Source organism: Elgaria multicarinata, chromosome 13, assembly GCF_023053635.1.
Source record: "Elgaria multicarinata webbii isolate HBS135686 ecotype San Diego chromosome 13, rElgMul1.1.pri, whole genome shotgun sequence".
NCBI lineage: Eukaryota > Metazoa > Chordata > Lepidosauria > Squamata > Anguidae > Elgaria > Elgaria multicarinata.
The window spans coordinates 13,459,710-13,478,568 of record NC_086183.1 but is presented as its reverse complement, the minus strand read 5'-3'; the positions used below and the strand labels follow the sequence as shown (position 1 = coordinate 13,478,568).

The 18,859-nt window shown below is 42.1% G+C and overlaps 1 protein-coding gene across 3 annotated transcripts in view; it reads right to left on the bottom strand.

Moving 5' to 3' along the window:
• PHACTR4 (phosphatase and actin regulator 4) overlaps positions 1-18,859 on the bottom strand; it is a 127,231-nt gene that overhangs the window by 73,106 nt on the left and 35,266 nt on the right. For all 3 annotated transcript variants that reach the window (XM_063140237.1, XM_063140239.1, XM_063140238.1), the window contains exon 2: positions 15,559-15,606. In XM_063140237.1, the coding sequence (XP_062996307.1) occupies positions 15,559-15,586 (28 nt within the window). In that variant the 5' untranslated portion in view covers positions 15,587-15,606. The remainder of the gene's footprint in view (positions 1-15,558; positions 15,607-18,859) is intronic.

The window sequence follows — 18,859 nt, the reverse complement described above, 5'->3', positions numbered from 1 at the left end:
GGACGTTACATTCCTTTTAGATATATTTCGATATGAATGCTTCCCCAATTAACCCACTAGTTTTCCCTCTGCGACAGTTGCGTTACATTATCTGAATTTCTCAGATTGCATTCCCACTTGTTTCAAGTAAACAATACAGTTGCTGAAGGCGCTACATGTCCAGTGTTTCATAAATAAAATTGAAATGATTGCAGGTGTGCCCCCTTTCTCTTCCTGAGAAGAGGCTGGAGTGGCTTATATTGGGTAACCCTAACATGGCGCCTGCAGGTGCCAGTCCACACATAGGAGCCTTCAAACACCCACAAAGCTTTCCACTCCCTGTCTTCAAAAATTATTTTTAATAGAAAAATAATTGATAAATGTTAGGATCCCAGCTTTGCCTTCCTGTTCCTGAACCTGCCACTTCTCAGTGGTTAGGCGGACAGGAAGAGAAAGAAAGAGCTGCTTCCTGGGCCCATCCAATCTTCTTCCGCCCTACGTAGACCTTTCTCCTTTCTCTCTCTCTGTTTCCACTCCCAACTTCTCTCTCTCTCTTTCTCTTCCCAGACCTTTTCCTTGTTCATTCTCTCCCTTCTACCTTGCCATTTCTCCCTCACTCCCAGCTTCTAGTCCCACTATTTCTCACTCATAAGAACATCAGAAGAGCCCTGCTGGATTAGACCAAGGGTCCATCTAGTCCAACACTGTGTTCACACAGTGGCCAACCAGCTGTTGACCAGAGATCAACAAAGCAGGACACGGTGCAATAGCACCCTCCCACCCATGTTCCCCAGCAACTGGTGCACACAGGCTTACTGCCTCAAATACCGGAGGAAGCACACAACCATCAGGGCTAGTAGCCATTGATAGCCTTCGCCTCCAGGAACTTATCATAGACTTGCTCTTTCTCTCTCTCTTTCCCCCTCCCTTCCAGACACTAGCCTTGCTCTTTTTCTCTCCCTTTCCAGCCCTGTCACTTGTTCCCCCCCTCTCTCCCCCCCCACACACACACAGGGAGAGGGAGAGAGCACCATCCCAGGTGGGGGCTCTGATGGCAGAGAAGAAAGCAGGAGCATCAGGTGAGAGATGGAGCGCCCGAGATAGGGGGCAACTTTTTCTCTCCTTTTGGGCCTGGGCGGGGGAGGATTTTCCTTTCCGTTGAGGCTGGGGAAAGTTATGCATGTTGATAGGCTGAGAAGACCAATTCTATGTAGGTCTACTCAGATATAATTCCCATTGAGTTCCATGTAAGCAAGGATTGTAACCATAAATGGGTATTTTGTTATGCTTCTGTTGGGTCAATGATGTGTATTGGGTCTGCTTGTACTCAGTTTCACGGGTGAATTACTAGTCTATTGACTAGCCAGACCTCCACAGCAACCATTATGTGACTTGCCACACCCTCCATGGGAACCATTTTGTGGTTGATAAATAATAATAATAATAATAATAATAATAATAATAATAATAATAATAGATCCCAGTTGCTCAAATTCCCAAACAGGTCCAAAGGAACTGGGGACCCCTGCCTCATATAGTTTCAGGCAAGCTTCCCGTCCAAGGCCAGACCTGCTTCACTTCAGTTACACAAGGGTGCCATGTGCCTTCAGTGCCATTTTCTGTGCCAAAACGCACCTTCAATTTGTGTGCATGCACCCTGATCACCTTCCCTATTTCAGATCCCAGGGATGCGGTGTTAACACACCTAAACTAAGGAAGAACTAAACAGGAAAGGAGTCAACCTCCCACTCACTACAATTAGAAACTTGCTCCTAAAACCATCTGGCCTAAGTGGCGAAATCCACATGGTTCAGGATTATTCCAATGCTGCTCTCAGAGCATTCTCGAGCCATGGAATAAAGCAGCACAGCCAACTAATTTAACAGGAAGCATAAATGCTGGCCAAGCAGCCTCCTGAATACCAGCACTAACTCACCGAGGGATTCCTTGTGCTTTGATCGCTACACCTATTTCCATCACAGCCACTGGCAATGCCCATGTCTGGGATTTGGCAACCCAGATGTGTAGGGCGGACGCCAAGCTACTGGACAGCGCTGCGAGACGTGATTAGTTCCTTTCTGCCCCATTCTGCCAAGGAACTGTAATGCCGGAGAGCCAAACTGAACAAAAGCTCAAGTTTTAAATTGATGATAGGCATGACAGGTACTAATATAAATGCAAATTATGTCCATTTTTCCATGGGAATCTTTCTGTCACTCAAAAGTGCACCTTGTGCATGCAAAGCAGAAGCAGACTGAGCCTGTGGCTGAGATCTTAGGGCACTGGAGGACGTGGCGTGTTCCAAGGTAATGGAGCACCTGGAGGCAAGGTGAGAGGACAGCTGCAACATGCCCAACCCCAAAACGGGAAACAGCCGATGACCCAACAGCTGATTCTGCATCCTCCAAACTGGGCTGCCCACTTCTGCTCATTTTCTGGGACTCTTGTGAAGGAACCCTGTGTGGCTGTAGCCTGGAAGGCTCATGGCTGGAACAGAAGATGAAAGGAAAGCAGAGATTCTCAAAGGAACTCTTAAAAAGGGAGACATGTTTTTCTTTCAATGCCCTCCAGGATAAAAACAGGTAAGCTCTTTATTTACCTTCAGGGGGAAGGAAGGAGCCAGGTTGCACAAGACTAATATGCTTTAAAGCAAGGTTAGGCAACCTGGTGCCCTGCAGATGGACATGAACTAGGGTTGGAAGATGTCCACCTCACTTAGCCATTGCTGCAGCTCCTTTCCTGCATTGAGCAGGGGGTTGGACTTGATGGCCTTATAGGCCCCTTCCAACTCTACTATTCTATGATTCTAAAAGGGCTAGCTTACATCCAATTCACACACACACTCTACAGTATGGGAGTCACTTGAACACATCACCACGCAGAGGTTTTATTGAACTAACTGCACAGACTATTCTTTCCAGCAGTGGCTGTGGCAATGAAAGGAAGGCATTAGAATAAAAAGAAAGACCATTTCCAAGCTTCATTTAAAACAAAGGTGCACAACCTTTTCAGCCCTGAGTGTGGCATCAGGTGTCAGCTGGAGGGCTGGGTGTGTGTGTGCACAAATTGGGTGCAGGAAGGAGGTTTAATCCTCCCCCAAAGCCCCCTAAAATCTAGGGATTACTGGGGGGCGAGAAGGAGGCACCCAATTTAAGACCTTCAGCGCAAGTATTTACACAAACATCCCCTTAAAAGTTATCCGACAAGGTCAGAGGCAAAGCTCACAACATGACAATGTAGCAGAGAAAGAGGCTAAGGCACCTCCATTATCATCCCCGCTGTAGCCATACAGTATCCACTGCCGGTCGCAGATGGAGCGGCCTGCTCTCGACTTCCTTCCAGGTTAGCATTTTACCATAAGAAAGATATTTTGAAGAAAACAAAACAGGGGACACAACAGGAACTATAAGATGGGAAGCAAATAAAGCAACAATAAGGGGAGTATGTATAAAGCAATTAAGTATAATAAAGAAAAAGGAGAAAGATAAGAAGGAGAAACTAGACCAAGGGATTGAAAGATTAATGGAGCAGTATAAACAAACTGGGCATGTTAGGATTAGGAAAGAAATGGAAAAACAGAAGAAAGAAAGAGGGGCACTAGAAATAAATAAAACAATGATAGATATGCTATATGTTAAGCAAAGATTTTATGAGTTCTCAGGTAAAAGTTCGAAGCTGTTAGCAAACAGAGTTAAAAGAAGAAGATTAGGAACAGAATTTTAGCACTGAATACAAAGGAAGGGATAAGAAAATATGATCAAAAGGAAATTGGAGAGATATTACAAAAATATTACAATGACTTATACATAGGACAAAAATACAGAAAATAAGCAGATACAGGAATATCAGAGTAAAGCAAAAATACCACTACTAAAAGAAGAACAGAAACAATATTTAGAAGCTCAGTCAGGATGAATTTATGAGTGAATACTATAAAGTATTGCAGATGTGCAAACACTGTAACTTAAGACACATATCTGAAGATACACAAGTACCTCACTATGCCTCTGCCGGGATGACAATCTCAGAACACAAATAACTGCAGAATGAGGACAAAGGAAGGCCCCTTGTGAATTTTGGTCCTTGTGTGGGAGCCACCCACACAACCACACCAAATCAAATAATGTGCTAGTTGCACTATATGCAGAGGAACAATCCCAATTTAATAGTAAAAGAACATGAAATGATTTTGGAACCAACGGAAATAGCTTCCCACATAATACCATTCGAAACCACTGAAACGTACAGTTAACTCCCATTGCCCTGATGTCTTAGGTGGGAGATTTCTCTCACTCCCTCTTGCAGAGTTTCGGCCATTTGTTAGAATCAAGTTCCCGCTCAGACAAACACACACACACCCCAAACACCTTGCCCAGCGTCCTCAGATCAAATTTCTATTCCTTTATAGTGCAAAGTAATTGGAGGGCACGGAAAACTTTATACCAGTTCTCTTTTGGAAATAACTTGACTCTCCACCAAAACTGCAAGTTGTACAATAATTTGCAGCAGAGCAATTACAAGTATATTTGTATACTGCCAGTATATTGTCACTACTACTATCTGTCTATTATTAATTACTACCACTCATTATTACTACTATTATGTATTTTGAAGGACTGCAAAGTTGGCAGGACATCAGCAATAAGAACGTAAGAAGAGCCATGCTGGATCAGACCAAGGGTCCATCTAGTCCCGCACTCTGTTCACTCAATGACCAACCAGCTGTCGTGATTTCAGAATACAGCCCATAGGAGCCCTTTACACATCTGGCTTACATTCTGAAAGCTGACGTCAGTTGTGCAAAGAGCTTTTTTGGCCATGCAGCATCCTTGCCTTTTCATAGAAGGGACCACACGCATCATCACTCAAGATGCCTTATACAAAATGAATAAATTCACATAGCCCTGCTTACTCTACATAAGGCAGACTTCCCTTACCTGGTGCCCTGCAGATGTGTTGGACTGCAACTCCCATCATTCTCAGCCATCATGGCCAATGATCCAAAACAGTAGGAGGGCACCAGGTTGGGGAAGGCTGGCATATGGCAATGTGGAATGCCAGTCACACTCTATTTCAATATGCATTTTCATATATGATGGACACAATGAAGTTAACCACTTTTATGTGCTGTTACTTACATCTCTAAATCAATGGAGGTTGCACTAAACTTGCTCTGGCTCAAATCCTAAGGTTTTTGCAAGAGGATTTCTCCTATACGATATTAGCTAGATGGCAGGCCCTACCTTAGAGACTAGAGATGTGAAGGCTTGGGGGGGAAATACGGAAAAATTCAAGGGGGAACGGGTTTTTTTCTGGTTTTTTCCAAAACTTTTTTTGGGTTGCCCCCCGAAAAATTGGAAAAAAATGAAGAAAAATGGATTATGGCATGTTTTATTTTAGCGTGATGAATAAAATGTTTAAGACAAGGTGTTCAAAAATTTACTTCTCCAAATGATTTCTAAAAACTATGTACAGTATTAGATTATTACAATTTCTGTGCACCTAGGACAAGCAAGTCCTAGGTTGCAAATTTAAACTACAATTCTCAAATGCAAGAACAAGATGCATTTCTGCCTCTAGGGGGCACTGCCACTGAAGCAGAGATGAAACTGATAGTGATAGCTATAGCTCAGAAAATGAGTCTGATTAAATTTCATGCATATTCATTGAATCTTGGTGTCCATCCCCCCACTTTTTTTCTCAGTTCTTTTTATGGGAATGGGTGCTTTATGTCTGCTTGACACTGGGGAGGACTAGCAGAGACATAAATAATTTTCTTTGTCACTAATATTTATTGTTTCCTCTGTTGTTGTTTTAATTTTTTGCCTGCTCATAAACTGGCAAAACCAAAGAGGTTCCTTACGGTTCAGGTGTTCCTAACAATTCAGGAGCTTGTAGCTCCATTTGTTACCAAAAAGGTAAAAAAATAAGAAGAAGTATATTCAGTTTGTAATAATTGTTTCAATACACTGTATTTTTAATATACCAAATATAATAATTTTATGTCAAACCAACTTGGACATAATTACATTTTATGTTCCTAAAGTAGCAAAATGACTTTCAATCTGTAAAAAGTGGTAATATTACATTATTTCAATTGTTCTGAAAATATCATTTTTTTCCGACCCCCCCCCCCCCGGAAAAAACTGGGGTTTTTTTCCCCATGGCTTCAAAATTTCCAGAAATTTTACATCTCTATTAGAGGCACTGTTCCATGTGTCCCCTCTGTCTCATGTATGGTGGGCCAAGCAATACAGGACCTTTTCAGTGTTGGTGCCAAGATGGCAGAACTTCCTCCTTAAGGAAACCAAAGGTGCTCCACGTTTATCATCCTTTCAGCACCAGGCAAAGATAATTCTCTACAAGTTCACCTCTTGGAGTTCACTGGGTGTTACTGAACAATTATTGCACACTGTTTTTAAGATTCTCTCCTCTCAATTGCTGTTGGTGCTGTTTTAAAAGTTTTTCCATTGTTTTAAAAGTTTTTCAATGGTTTTATTTATTTATTTATTTATTTATTACATTTATATACCACCCCATAGCCGAAGCTCTCTGGGCGGTTTACAAAAAGTTCTTTTAAAAATTTGAAGTTTTGCCATCGTTGCAAATTTTAACTCTTAATCACCTTGAGGGCAATCACCCTATTTAATGAGACTCGTATATTTACAAATAAATAAATAAATAAATAAATAATGCTTCTGCTTTAATACTGCTTTGTACCATTGTTGTTATTTTTCTGCAATGTTCATTGGATTTTAGCAATATTGCATTAGTCACACACTACAACTTCAAGAATTTCCCACAGACTAAAATCCAGGGGATAAACATTTTGCCAAGCAGCAATGACTAAAAAGATTTTCTTAACTGAAAGCTGACCACATTTTAGGAACGGGAAGTTGTATACAGCGCAAATCAGAGTTCGAACAACGTTTTGTTACAAACAACAGGCCCTGAGTAATGTGTGCCATCTAGCGTCCCTAGAGCAGAATAGCCTGACTGCAAAATGCATGGATGCATGAGAGACCTGTAAATAACTGGCACAACTAGAAAAATTGGGCATGAACGCCAAGTTCAGGCTTGTGAGATAGGCAAGTGTGACTGGAACTACTGCATTCTGACTGAGGAGTGAATAGCCATGCAAGATCATGACCTGAAATAATTTAAGTGTGAACTACAGCCAGCAGAAACTGTGTTTGTACCTGCCACAAATAAGGCCTGCAATACAAACTATCTCTCAAGCTATTTATTTATTTTTATTTATTTATTTATTTATTACATTTTTATACCGCCCAATAGCCGAAGCTCTCTGGGCGGTTCACAAAAATTAAAACCATAATAAAACAACCAACAGGTTGAAAGCACAAATACAAAATACAGTATAAAAAGCACAACCAGGATAAAAACCACGCAGCAAAATTGATATAAAATTAAAATACAGAGTTACAACAGCAAAATTTAAATTTAAGTTAAAATTAAGTGTTAAAATACTGGGAGAATAAAAAGGTCTTCAGCTGGCGACGAAAGGAGTACAGTGTAGGCGCCAGGCGGACTTCTCTGGGGAGCTACACATGAAAAGCTACACATGACAAACCTATTTATTACATTCACATTTTTATTTAGTTTGGCATTCAAGTTGGCCTAACAAAACTCTGCCTCTGCCCCAGTCGTGAATGAATTGAGAGCCATTTTTTTTTTATGAGAGCGGGAGGTCTCCCTTTAATGTTATTTATTTATTTATTACATTTTTATACAACCCAATAGCCGAGGCTCTCTGGGCAGTTCTCAGTTAAAACCATAAATACAGCAAGTCAGATCTTAACATAAGCTATAAAACCAAATGCTTCACAGACCAGGGAAAGCCTGTGTGAAATGTTTTCAGGAGGCTTTTAAAGGGTGTTACATTTTCTGCCTCCTGAACCGCACGAGAGAGGGTTTTTCAGATGGTGGGTGCCACTACAGAGAAAGGTCTGCTTTTAAGGGTAAAAGGTGGGTTTGGCAAGAGGCATTGAACCTCCTTATAGCCTCCCCCCAGTTCTTTTTCTCAGTGGGAGCCCACCCATAAATACGTAATTGTATTTATATACTGATTCACACTAATCTCCACTGTATTCACAACCCCCACCTCCACCCCACAGTTATTGTATATCCTCCACAGGTCAGTTTACTATCTAACATCATTAATATATACCTGGCCAGACCGTAAGAGCATCTTCAGTGGTCCTTCTCCGGGAGCCCCTGCCAAAGAAAGTGAGGTGAGTGACTACTAAGGGGAGGGCCTTTTCTGTTGTGACACCCTGATTGTGGAACGAGATTCCCAGAGAAGCTTGTCTGGCATTTACGTTGTGCTCTTTTCAGCGCCGAGTCTCATTTCCGCAGGCAAATGTCTTTCTATTTCTGTTCTTTAAAATCTGTTACTATACTTTACACTGCTGCTAGGTTTTATTTAGTTATTTTATTTTATACTGCAGTTTTAATCTGTTAAACTTGTATATTGTACTTTATAATTTCATTAAAAAATTAAACTTAAGACTTTTTAAATTAAATCTATAAAAACGTATAAACTAGAAAGCACAACTAGTGGTCATTTCTTTCTTTTTCTTTTATCTCTTCTCATAAGAACACAAACAGTAACCTACAGGGCGCTAGATTTTACCTATCAGTCATATTACTCTGCGAAGCAATAGATTTGCTATTAGTTGTGACATCCAAACAAAACCGCCTCCTCAATCTCTCGTAAAGGCAGCACAGAGACATTCTGTTTTCCTTGGAATCCCCCAGCGGTCAAAAAGGTGCACAACAATGTTACTCAGAAACCACACACGGTTGCATAAACAGCTCTACACATACTGTGCAAGCTGCAGATAAACAAATTTCAAAGGGCAGAAATCAGCCAACTCACCTGACTGGGAAATGCACAGAAATAAATGTCAGGAGAGACAGCCTCAGATTCAACAGAGTCAGTCACACAACACCTGGATTTCAAGCATAGCTTAAATGGCTGCGTTTGCATGTCACATTAAGCCAGGAATCCGGTTTATTAAACCACAATGCACACAATGGCTCAGTTCAGACAACACGTTTCTCAACAGTGGGTTTAGAACTCCACTGTGAAGTTTTTACACCACCGTTGAGAAATGTGTTGTCTGGTGGGAAAACTCCATGCAACAGTGGAATTTTTTTGGGAAAACACTCCACGCAGAATATCCACGCTGTGCAGAGGAGAGTTCCTGCACAACCGTTGTGTGGCAGGCTCCATGGAGATTTTCATTGCGTTGCGTTGACTTTTCCCACTTGGCTACAGAGTTCCCTGGCAAGAGCAGCGAAAGGAGGGACTACCGCTCTAGGAGAGCCGCCGGGATTGTTTTTTGCAGCAATGGCTGATGGGAAACCATTGGAGGACCAGGGAGGAGAGAGAGTGGAGGAATTGTCAATCAAGCTTCACGATGGATTTTACTCAACTCCATGGTAGCCCACAGTCACACACTGGAGTTAGAACATATGTGGCAAGTACCCCCTAAAAACTCAACCGTTGAGTGGAGTTTCAGACTGTGTTGACTAACGTGTTGTCTGAACTGAGCAAATCTCTCTGCTATTTCACACACCCCATCTGCTTCTGCTTTTCTCCTCCCCCTCATGTGAGCAGGTAAACATCCCAGGCATAGATACCTTAGTGGTACATCTGAATCTGGGATTAGGGTTTTCTGCACCCAAACAAGCCAACACTGTAAACCAACAACAGACCCCTTTTAAAACCGCTTTACTAATCCTGACTCGTTTGAGTGCAAGAAACCATAAACCATAATTGAGTGCAATTAAGCTGTAGACCCCTGGCTCGTTTCCCTGCTGGCACGACCAGGAGGTACAAATCAGGAGCGAATGTGGCACTCAGCTCATGCAAAGTGTGGTTTAAATAAGCCCAAATTCCTGGCTCAGACCGACATACAAACATACAAATGTATGCACTTAGGACACTCTTGCAAGATTCTTGACGGCACAAAGAGAGCCCGATGCATGAACATTTGTAAGAATGTAGACTCCACAGCGATGTTTTAGTGGCTACACACAAGTTTACATATTGTGTGTATGCTCACCACAGTTATATAGTGAGAACATGGCTTGTGAGTCCTTAATTGTTATCTGGAAAGACGATCAGCAACACATAAAATGTTTTTTAAACCCTCTGAATGGAAAGCTGCATGCATTTCAGCTTGAACTCTACAATCAGTCAAGCAGGAAAAGTTTCCACATTTGATCGCTGAACCCCCAAAGGCAGTAAACGAAAAGGGGCTTCTGGAATCTTAAATACATCTCGAGATAGAACCTATATAACCGCTAACGCGTAGCTCATCCAAAGATCAGTCTGCAGTATGGCTCTCATCAAATCTCAAAGGGAAAGAGGGCAGGATTGCCAGTGAAACATTCAATTAAATGAACAATTACAGCACATAATAGTAGATGTGCTGTCATTGGGACTACCAGCATGAAGACATTTCAGTGCACCGACTCCAGCATAGACAGGAAGCTGCAGCCATGCCAACGAAATCATTAGGGCTTTGGAGACAGCCTTCTACTGTGTCCCAAGTTGGCCTTTCCATAATAAACCTCTGCCATTACGGGCACTCAAGACAATGCATCACAGAACAGTGTCTCTCAATTCCCAAGGCCCTTGATGGACTTCAACAAAGCAATGCCCGTTCTCCAAATTTGTGGCCACAACATTTTGTTCACATGCCAACTCACAAACTCTCCAATTTAGATAAGCTTTCAGACCTGTCACTTCATGAAAAGGCACGAACCCAATGCAGAGATTGATTAATTGATTGATTACTTTGTCTCATATATGTCAGCCAGCAATAGAAATTCAGACACCTGCTTACAGAAGGCCGCTTCACTTAAGGGGCACAGAGATTAACTTGCCTAAGGTGAGGGGGCAGGATTGCAGTTTGAGATTGATAAACAAATGGTCAAAGAACACCTAATTTCCTTGAATGAGTTTAAATCTCCAGGGCCCGATGAACTGCATCCTAGAGTAATGAAGGAGCTAGCAGAAGAACTCTCAGAACCTTTGTCTATTATCTTTGCAAAATCATGAAAGACAGGTGAGGTGCTGGACAACTGGAGGAGGGCTAACGTTGTCCCTATCTTCAAAAAGGGCAAAAAGGAAGAACCTGGGAACTACAGACCAGTCAGTCTGACATCCATCCCTGGGAAAATTCTGGAGCAGATTATAAAGAAGTCAATCTGTAAACACCTTGAAATCAATGCAGTGATTACTAGAAGCCAACATGGATTTGTCAGGAACAAATCCTGTCAGACTAATTTGATCTCATTTTTTGATAGTATAACCTCCCTTGTGGACTGTGGGAATGCTGTGGACGTCATATATCTTGACTTCAGCAAAGCTTTTGACAAAGTACCACATGACATTCTGATTAACAAACTAGCTAAAAGTGGGCTAGATGGAACAACTATTAGGTGAATTCACAGTTGGCTACAGAATCGGACTCAAAGAGTACTTATCAATGGAACCTTCTCAAACTGGGGAGAAGCAACGAGTGGGGTGCCACAGGGCTCAGTCTTGGGCCCAGTGCTCTTCAACATTTTTATTAATGATTTGGACAAGGAGGTGCAGGGAACGCTGATCAAATTTGCAGATGACACAAAATTGGGTGGGATAGCTAATACCCTGGAAGACAGAAACAAACTTCAAAGTGATCTTGATAGGCTGGAGTGCTGGGCTGAAAACAACAGAACGAAATTTAATAGGGATAAATGCCAAGTTCTACATTTAGGGAATAGAAACCAAATGCACAGTTACAAGATGGGGGACACTTGGCTCAGCAATACTACAAACGAGAAAGATCTTGGAATTGTTGTAGATCGCAAGCTGAATATGAGCCAACAGTGCGATATGGCTGCAAGAAAGGCAAATGCTATTTTGGGCTGCATTAATAGAAGTATAGCTTCCAAATCACGTGAGGTACTGGTTCTCTCTATTCGGCCCTGGTTAGGCCTCATCTAGAGTATTGCGTCCAGTTCTGGGCTCCACAATTCAAGAAGGATGCAGACAAGCTGGAGCGTCTTCAGAGGAGGGCAACCAGGATGATCAGGGGTCTAGAAACAAAGCCCTGTGAAGAGAGACTGAAAGAACTGGGCATGTTTAGCCTGGAGAAGAGAAGATTGAGGGGAGACATGATAGCACTCTTCAAATACTTAAAAGGTTGTCACAAAGAGGAGGGCCAGGATCTCTTCTTGATCCTCCCAGAGTGCAGGACACGGAATAACGGGCTCAAGTTAAAGGAAGCCAGATTCCAGCTGGACATCAGGAAAAACCTCCTGACTGTTAGAGCAGTGCGACGGTGGAATCAGTTACCTAGGGAGGTTGTGGGCTCTCCCACACTAGAGGCCTTCAAGAGGCAGCTGGACAAGCATCTGTCAGGGATGCTTTAGGGTGGATTCCTGCATTGAGCAGGGGGTTGGACTAGATGGCCTTGTAGGACCCTTTCAACTCTGCTATTCTATGATTCTATGATTCTATGAGTCACACACATCATGCTAAAAAGGCCAGTGGGAGATTTGCAAACAGCCTTCTATGCAGTAAAGATGACTCTAATGCATTAGGTGGCATCGTTATTAAGACTTTTGGCAAAAAAACAGTGAAAAACCAATTAATGCTTCTTTCTGGCAGCTTTACAAAAAAAATTCAAACAGGCCAGATTTACTCATTTGTTAGTTAACTTGCCACTTAAAAATAAGCCAATCTGACCAGGGCAAGTCACTAAGTAGCTGTTTTAATGCAATGTTTAATATTGGGTTTTCCTTTCACACATAACACACAACACAGCACCGCATGCTTTGAAATGAGACAAGTACTTCTGAATTCTAATGTGGTTATGCACTGGTAACCTATAGGCTTAATTTCTGTAAGGTGCTGTACTTGGGGCTGCCTGTGTATCTAGTTCGGAAACCCTAACTTATGCAAAATATGGCAGCCAGCTTGGTTTCCGGGACATCCCGTGAAGACCATATTACACCAGTTTAAAATCTTTACACTGGCTGTCAATTTGTTTCTGGGAAAAATATAAGGTGCTGGTTATTACCTTTAAAACCTACATAGGCCTCATCTACACCAAGCAGGATATTGCACTATGAAAGCAGTATGAAAGTGGTATATAAAAGGCTGAAGCCATGCCAAGCAGGATATAGCGGTATGAAAGCAGTATATGGCATGTGTCAATGGGCCCCAACAGTTGTCAGTGCACTTCAATACTGCTATAAAGCAGTAGTGTGGCTCCTGCCTTTTATATACCACTTTCATAGTGCAATATCCTGCTTGGTGTAGATGAGGCCGTCATCTACAGAATCATCTATGTCATCTACGACGTCATCTACGACGTCTTCAGAATCCAATATAAACTTCTCCTGTTGACCTACAAAGCTTTTCACTGTCTAGCTCCTTCCTATCTCTCCTCTCTCATCTCACACTATTGCCCCGCTCGTGCTCTTCGCTCCTCTGATGCCATGTTTCTCGCCTGCCCAAGGGTCTCTACTTCCCTTGCTCGTCTCCGTCCATTTTCTTCTGCTGCCCCTTATGCCTGGAACGCTCTTCCAGAACATTTGAGAACTACAAGTTCGACCACAGCTTTTAAAGCTCAGCTAAAAACTTTTCTTTTTCCTAAAGCTTTTAAAACTTGATTTTGTTCTGACTTTATACTGTTAGTTTTACCCTACCCAGTGCCTGTTTACCCTACCCTGTGCCTGTTTGCATTCTCTTCCCCTCCTTATTGTTTTATTATGATTTTATTAGAATGTAAGCCTATGCGGCAGGGTCTTGCTATTTACTGTTTTACTCTGTACAGCACCATGTACATTGATGGTGCTATATAAATAAATAAATAAATAAATAATAATAATCATCATCATCATCATCTAACTCCTAGGTATCTCAGGGAGTGCCTCCTCCCCTACGTCCCAGTCCGCCACTTAGAAGTCCTCCAAGGGTTATCTGCTGCACTTGCCTAATGTGAGAATGGAAGCCAGACATCAGAGGATCTTTTCCTTTGCTGTCCTTCAGATGTGGCATGACCAGCCAATTGAAATGCACCTGCTGACCTCTTTGGATGTTTTTAAGTGGAAATTAAAGACTCTGTTATTCTGGCAAGCCTTCCCTTTTTAGAATTCTTATTTCTCTTTGCTGATTGTTATATACTGCTTCTAGGCTGTATTGTTTATATTGTAGGGGATTTGTTGTTGTTGTTGTTGTTGTTGTTGTTAAACTGTTTTTAAATCTGTATGGCACCCGCAGCGAGTTACAAATTCAATAAATAATAAATCTTTTCCCATTACCAACACACATGAAGCTGTCTTATAGCATCAGACCATCAGTTCATCTAGCTCAGCCATTTTTCCAACTTGGTACCCTGCAGATGTTGCTGGGTTCCAATTCCCAGCAGTTCCAGGCGGCATGGCCAATGGTTAGGAATTCTGGGGGTTGTACTCCAAAATATTTGGAGGGCACTACTCTGGGAAAAACTTGCCTAGTTCACATTGGCAAATGTTCTCCAGGGTTTCAGATGGGAGTCTTTTATAGAGAAGCTGTGAATTGAACCTTTTGTATCCAAAGCATTTGCTGTGATGACCCAACCACAGGGTAGTCATGATAAAATGTATTATAAATGTTTAAAACTACAGTATAAACAAAAATAAAACAAAAAACGAAACCCAACAACAGTGCAAAGATTTAAAATACAGTACCAAATTTAAAACAACAGAAAATGAAACACTAAAATGCCGTCAAACATTATCAAATATGTTTAAAACATAAGCTTTCCTAGCACAAAAAAGATCATTTAAATCATCAACAGGTTTGAATCTTTTGCTAATTAGAATAAACATATTAGTTAACTTATTATGGAACAATGACTATATTTATTTACAACTGCAATGCATTATAAGAGTGTTAGATATAGGGCACAGCTAGACCTAAGGTTTATCCTGGGACCATTCAGGGTTCGCCCCTGCCTGAGCACTGGATCCCCTGTGTGTCACCTAGATGAACAGGTTTGACCCCTGGACGATCCAGGGATAAACCTTAGGTCTAGCTATGGCCATAGTTTCTGTAAACAAATTCACTGAACAGTTCTTCTGAAGAGGGTCAGCGTACAGCAACATTTTTAAAAAAGGCAGCCATGATGGCCATAAGAAAAGTTACACAATATGAATTTTGGAATTTGTTTATTTTCAATGAAATTAAAAAAGAGAAATAAAGCTAAGTAACACCAACTATTAAACAACAAAAACAGGTTTTAAAAATAGTTCTACTAAGCGGAAACCAGACTCTTTAGTAATCCTAACATTATAAGCTTGAAAAAGTGTTTGAGAATATTTGACTAATGTCAAAACAGTACGCAGCCGATTGAGAGTATCTGACAATTCCATTGACAAATGTGATAAGACTATTTGCATAACACAACAAAGGCTCTAAAAAACCGAACAGAATGAATCCCATTTAAAATTTAGGACGATCAGGGACAGGAGAGATAACAAATGGTGAGTTTGAATAACCAGAGGGACACTTACCAATGCTATCCTCCATTTCCTGTGACATCCTAAGTTTCTGAGCAAGTCCTGCAAACAAAAAGAGGGAAGATTAGAAAGGTCTTTGAAAGCTGGTATTTGGTACACAGGAAGCCCAAAACATTCTGATTACTGGGGTATAAAAGAAATGAACACAATTTCTTTCCTCTACAAACCACAACAACAACAGCCCACCAAAATTTATGAAACCCTGGGCAGATTAACATTTTCTTAACAATCTTTTTAGAGCCTGGATGCATAATTTTTTCTGCCCTAAAGGCAACATGTCATGCTGGCTCGGGGGCTACATGAACACACACACACACACCAGTGATCCTGATACAGATCTCTCTTTCCAGTAAGGAAAAAAAGTTATCTGTATCAGGAGCACTGGGGGAGGAAATTTGGCAACAGCAGTAGCATTGGCGGAGGTCAAGACACCTTTGGTGGCTACAATTAAGGTCTTGGGTGGGACGTATGTGATCCCTGGGCCATGGTTGTGCAGAAACTCCATACTTTTGTTTGTTTTTTTGTAATAATACTTTGTGGCTCTCTCAAAATACTAGAAGCCAGTGGGGTCATCCCATGAAGCTGATGGGTGGGAGATTCAGGACAAATAAAAGGAAGGACTTCTTCACATAGAGCATAGTTAAATTATGGAATTCCCTAATACAAGGTGTAGTGATGGCCAACAATTTGGATGGCTTTAAAAGGGAGTTGGATAAGTTCCCGGAGAAGGCTATCAATAACTACTAGCCCTGATGGTTGTGTGCTACCTCCAGTAATCAAGTCAGCAAGCCTGTGTGCACCAGTTGCTGGGAACATGGGTGGGAGGGTGCTGTTGCGCCATGCCCTGCTTTGTTGGTCCCTGGTCGACAGCTGGTGGGCCACTGTGTAAACAGAGTGCTAGACTAGATGGACCCTTGGTCTGATCCAACATGGCTCTTATGTTCTTAACTAAATAGTATGTTCCCAGGAGAAATTTACAATACCAATACATACGTGAGTTTAACTTAAAATCTCAGCTCTAGTTATCACCGAAGTGATAAATGTGTGGCTGGCTCTACCACGTCAGATGGGGTTTGACAAGACTGAGTCATATGGACAAATATTCCCTGCATACCAAACATGTGACACAGGAGGCTAGGCTAGAACCCTTCTCTCCAACATCATTTTTTCCAGGTGTGGGGATTTTTGTGCTTGAAGGGGCATTCAGTTTTGCGAGCCCCTACCTGCACTCTGAAGTGGTACAGCCCCAAACTCAGTTTGTCGTTAAGTCAACCAGATTGAATTGATCAGTGGATATTTCTCCTTCACTATTACAAAGATTTAAGATGAACAACCGGCTGGGATGGGAGGAGAGAGCAGGAGTGCATGTTCTGCATGCAGAACATCCCCAGTTCAATCCTCAGCATCTCCAGGTAGGATTGGGAAAGAGTCCTGTCTGATACCTGGAGAATTACTACCAGCCAATGGAGAACAATACTGAGCTAGACAGACCAATGGCTTATCTTGGTGTAAAGCTGGTTTCTATGCCTTTGTTTTGAGGAAATAGTTTGGTAGAAACATGTGTTAAGGAAGGTGTAAAAAAAACTATTCAGGGCTGCTTTATGCATCACCTTTTGTAGCCTGGAACCCAATTCCTGAGTACAAAAGCATAGAACAGTTTCCCCAACCTGGTGCCTTCCCAGTGTTTACAGGTCCCATGAGCCCCAACCAGCATGGTCAATGGTCAGGAATGCTAGGAGCTGCAGTCCAAAACATCTGGAGTGCGCAAGATTGATGAAGGCTGGCATAGAATTAATGGCGTGCTCCTGTACATGTTGCAGCTTTGACCTCATGCACGGAATAATGGGTTCAAGTTACAGGAAGCCAGATTCTGGCTGGACATCAGGAAAAACTTCCTGACTGTTAGAGCAGTACGACAATGGAACCAGTTACCTAGGGAAGTTGTGGGCTCTCCCACCCTAGAGGCCTTCAAGATGCATCTGTCAGGAATGCTTTAAGGTGGATTCCTGCACTGAGCAGGGGGTTGGACTCAATGGCCTTATAGGCCCCTTCCAACTCTACTATCCTATGATTGTAAGTAAGAATCCAAAACCATGTGAGTGAATGTGCAGACAGAAGCTGTAATTCGTATACTTGCAAACCATTCACAAATGAAACTGTACATGTTTTACTTTAACCTGCCCCCAGCATCATTTTCTACACTCCCAGTTTGATTATACTGCCAAACTGAGTGCTCCAGTGGAGATGCCCCCATAGGACAAAGCAAAAACAAACAACAAAGGCTACCCATCTCGCTCTGCCTTGACTTGAGGAAGAGGCAGAACAAAGGGAAGTCGTGCTGGGCTATAGAATTACCATGGTCTCAAGGTGAGGGATGACAGAAAAGAAACAAGCCCATGAAAAGCAAAGGTTTGGTCTCCAGTGGTGTCAATCAACACACACCATACTGCAATTAGTCAGTGAGCCGTAGGCCAAGATAGGAAGACAGGTAGGGGCTTCTTTGTTATATCCAACCCCTCCTCCGAGTTGCTCAAACAGCACACCTGGTTTCTCCCACCTTTAACTTCTCACACCCACCCTGCAAAGCAGGAGAAAATCCAAAATCCACAGCTGTGCAATATCTTTTTTAGCCTCAACCCAAAATGCCACAAGACGATGTTTCTGGGTTCTCCAGGTATCTTCATCAGGCAAGGTGGTACAAAAAAAAGGAGACAGAAGAAGAAACAGGCAGTCGAAATAAGGCCAGCTGTTGTGGTCATGAGACCTGCAGTTTAGACTCAAGATGAGGACTGCAGAATGAGCTAATTAGCCATTGCTAATTAGCTACAGGTATCAGGTTAAGCCTAGGATTCTGGAATCCAGAAGCAATGGCTGATGCCCATCTTTGAACACATACATACTAGCTGTTACCCATTTCGGTCTCTTGCCTTGGGCAAAACACTCAGGCTCTTCAATATGCAAAGAGCAGAAGTAAAGAGAACATAGGAAGAGCTGCCTTATACTAATTCAGACCACTGGTCCATCTAGTTCACTGTTGTAGACACTGACTGGCAACAGCAGCGGGTCTCCAAGGTATCAGGCAGGAATTTTTTTCAGTCCTACCTGGACATGCCAGAGGTTGACCTGGGACCTTCTGAATGTAAAGAATGTGTTCCTCCATCGAATATAAAGAAACATGACTGTCTTTATACTGGCAAAGCCAGAGATTAGATTTAGGTGGTACACTATGTAAAAGTATCAAAGAGTTATTGGATCTTCCTGGATTGGGGTGGGTGGTGGATTTAAACCCATGACT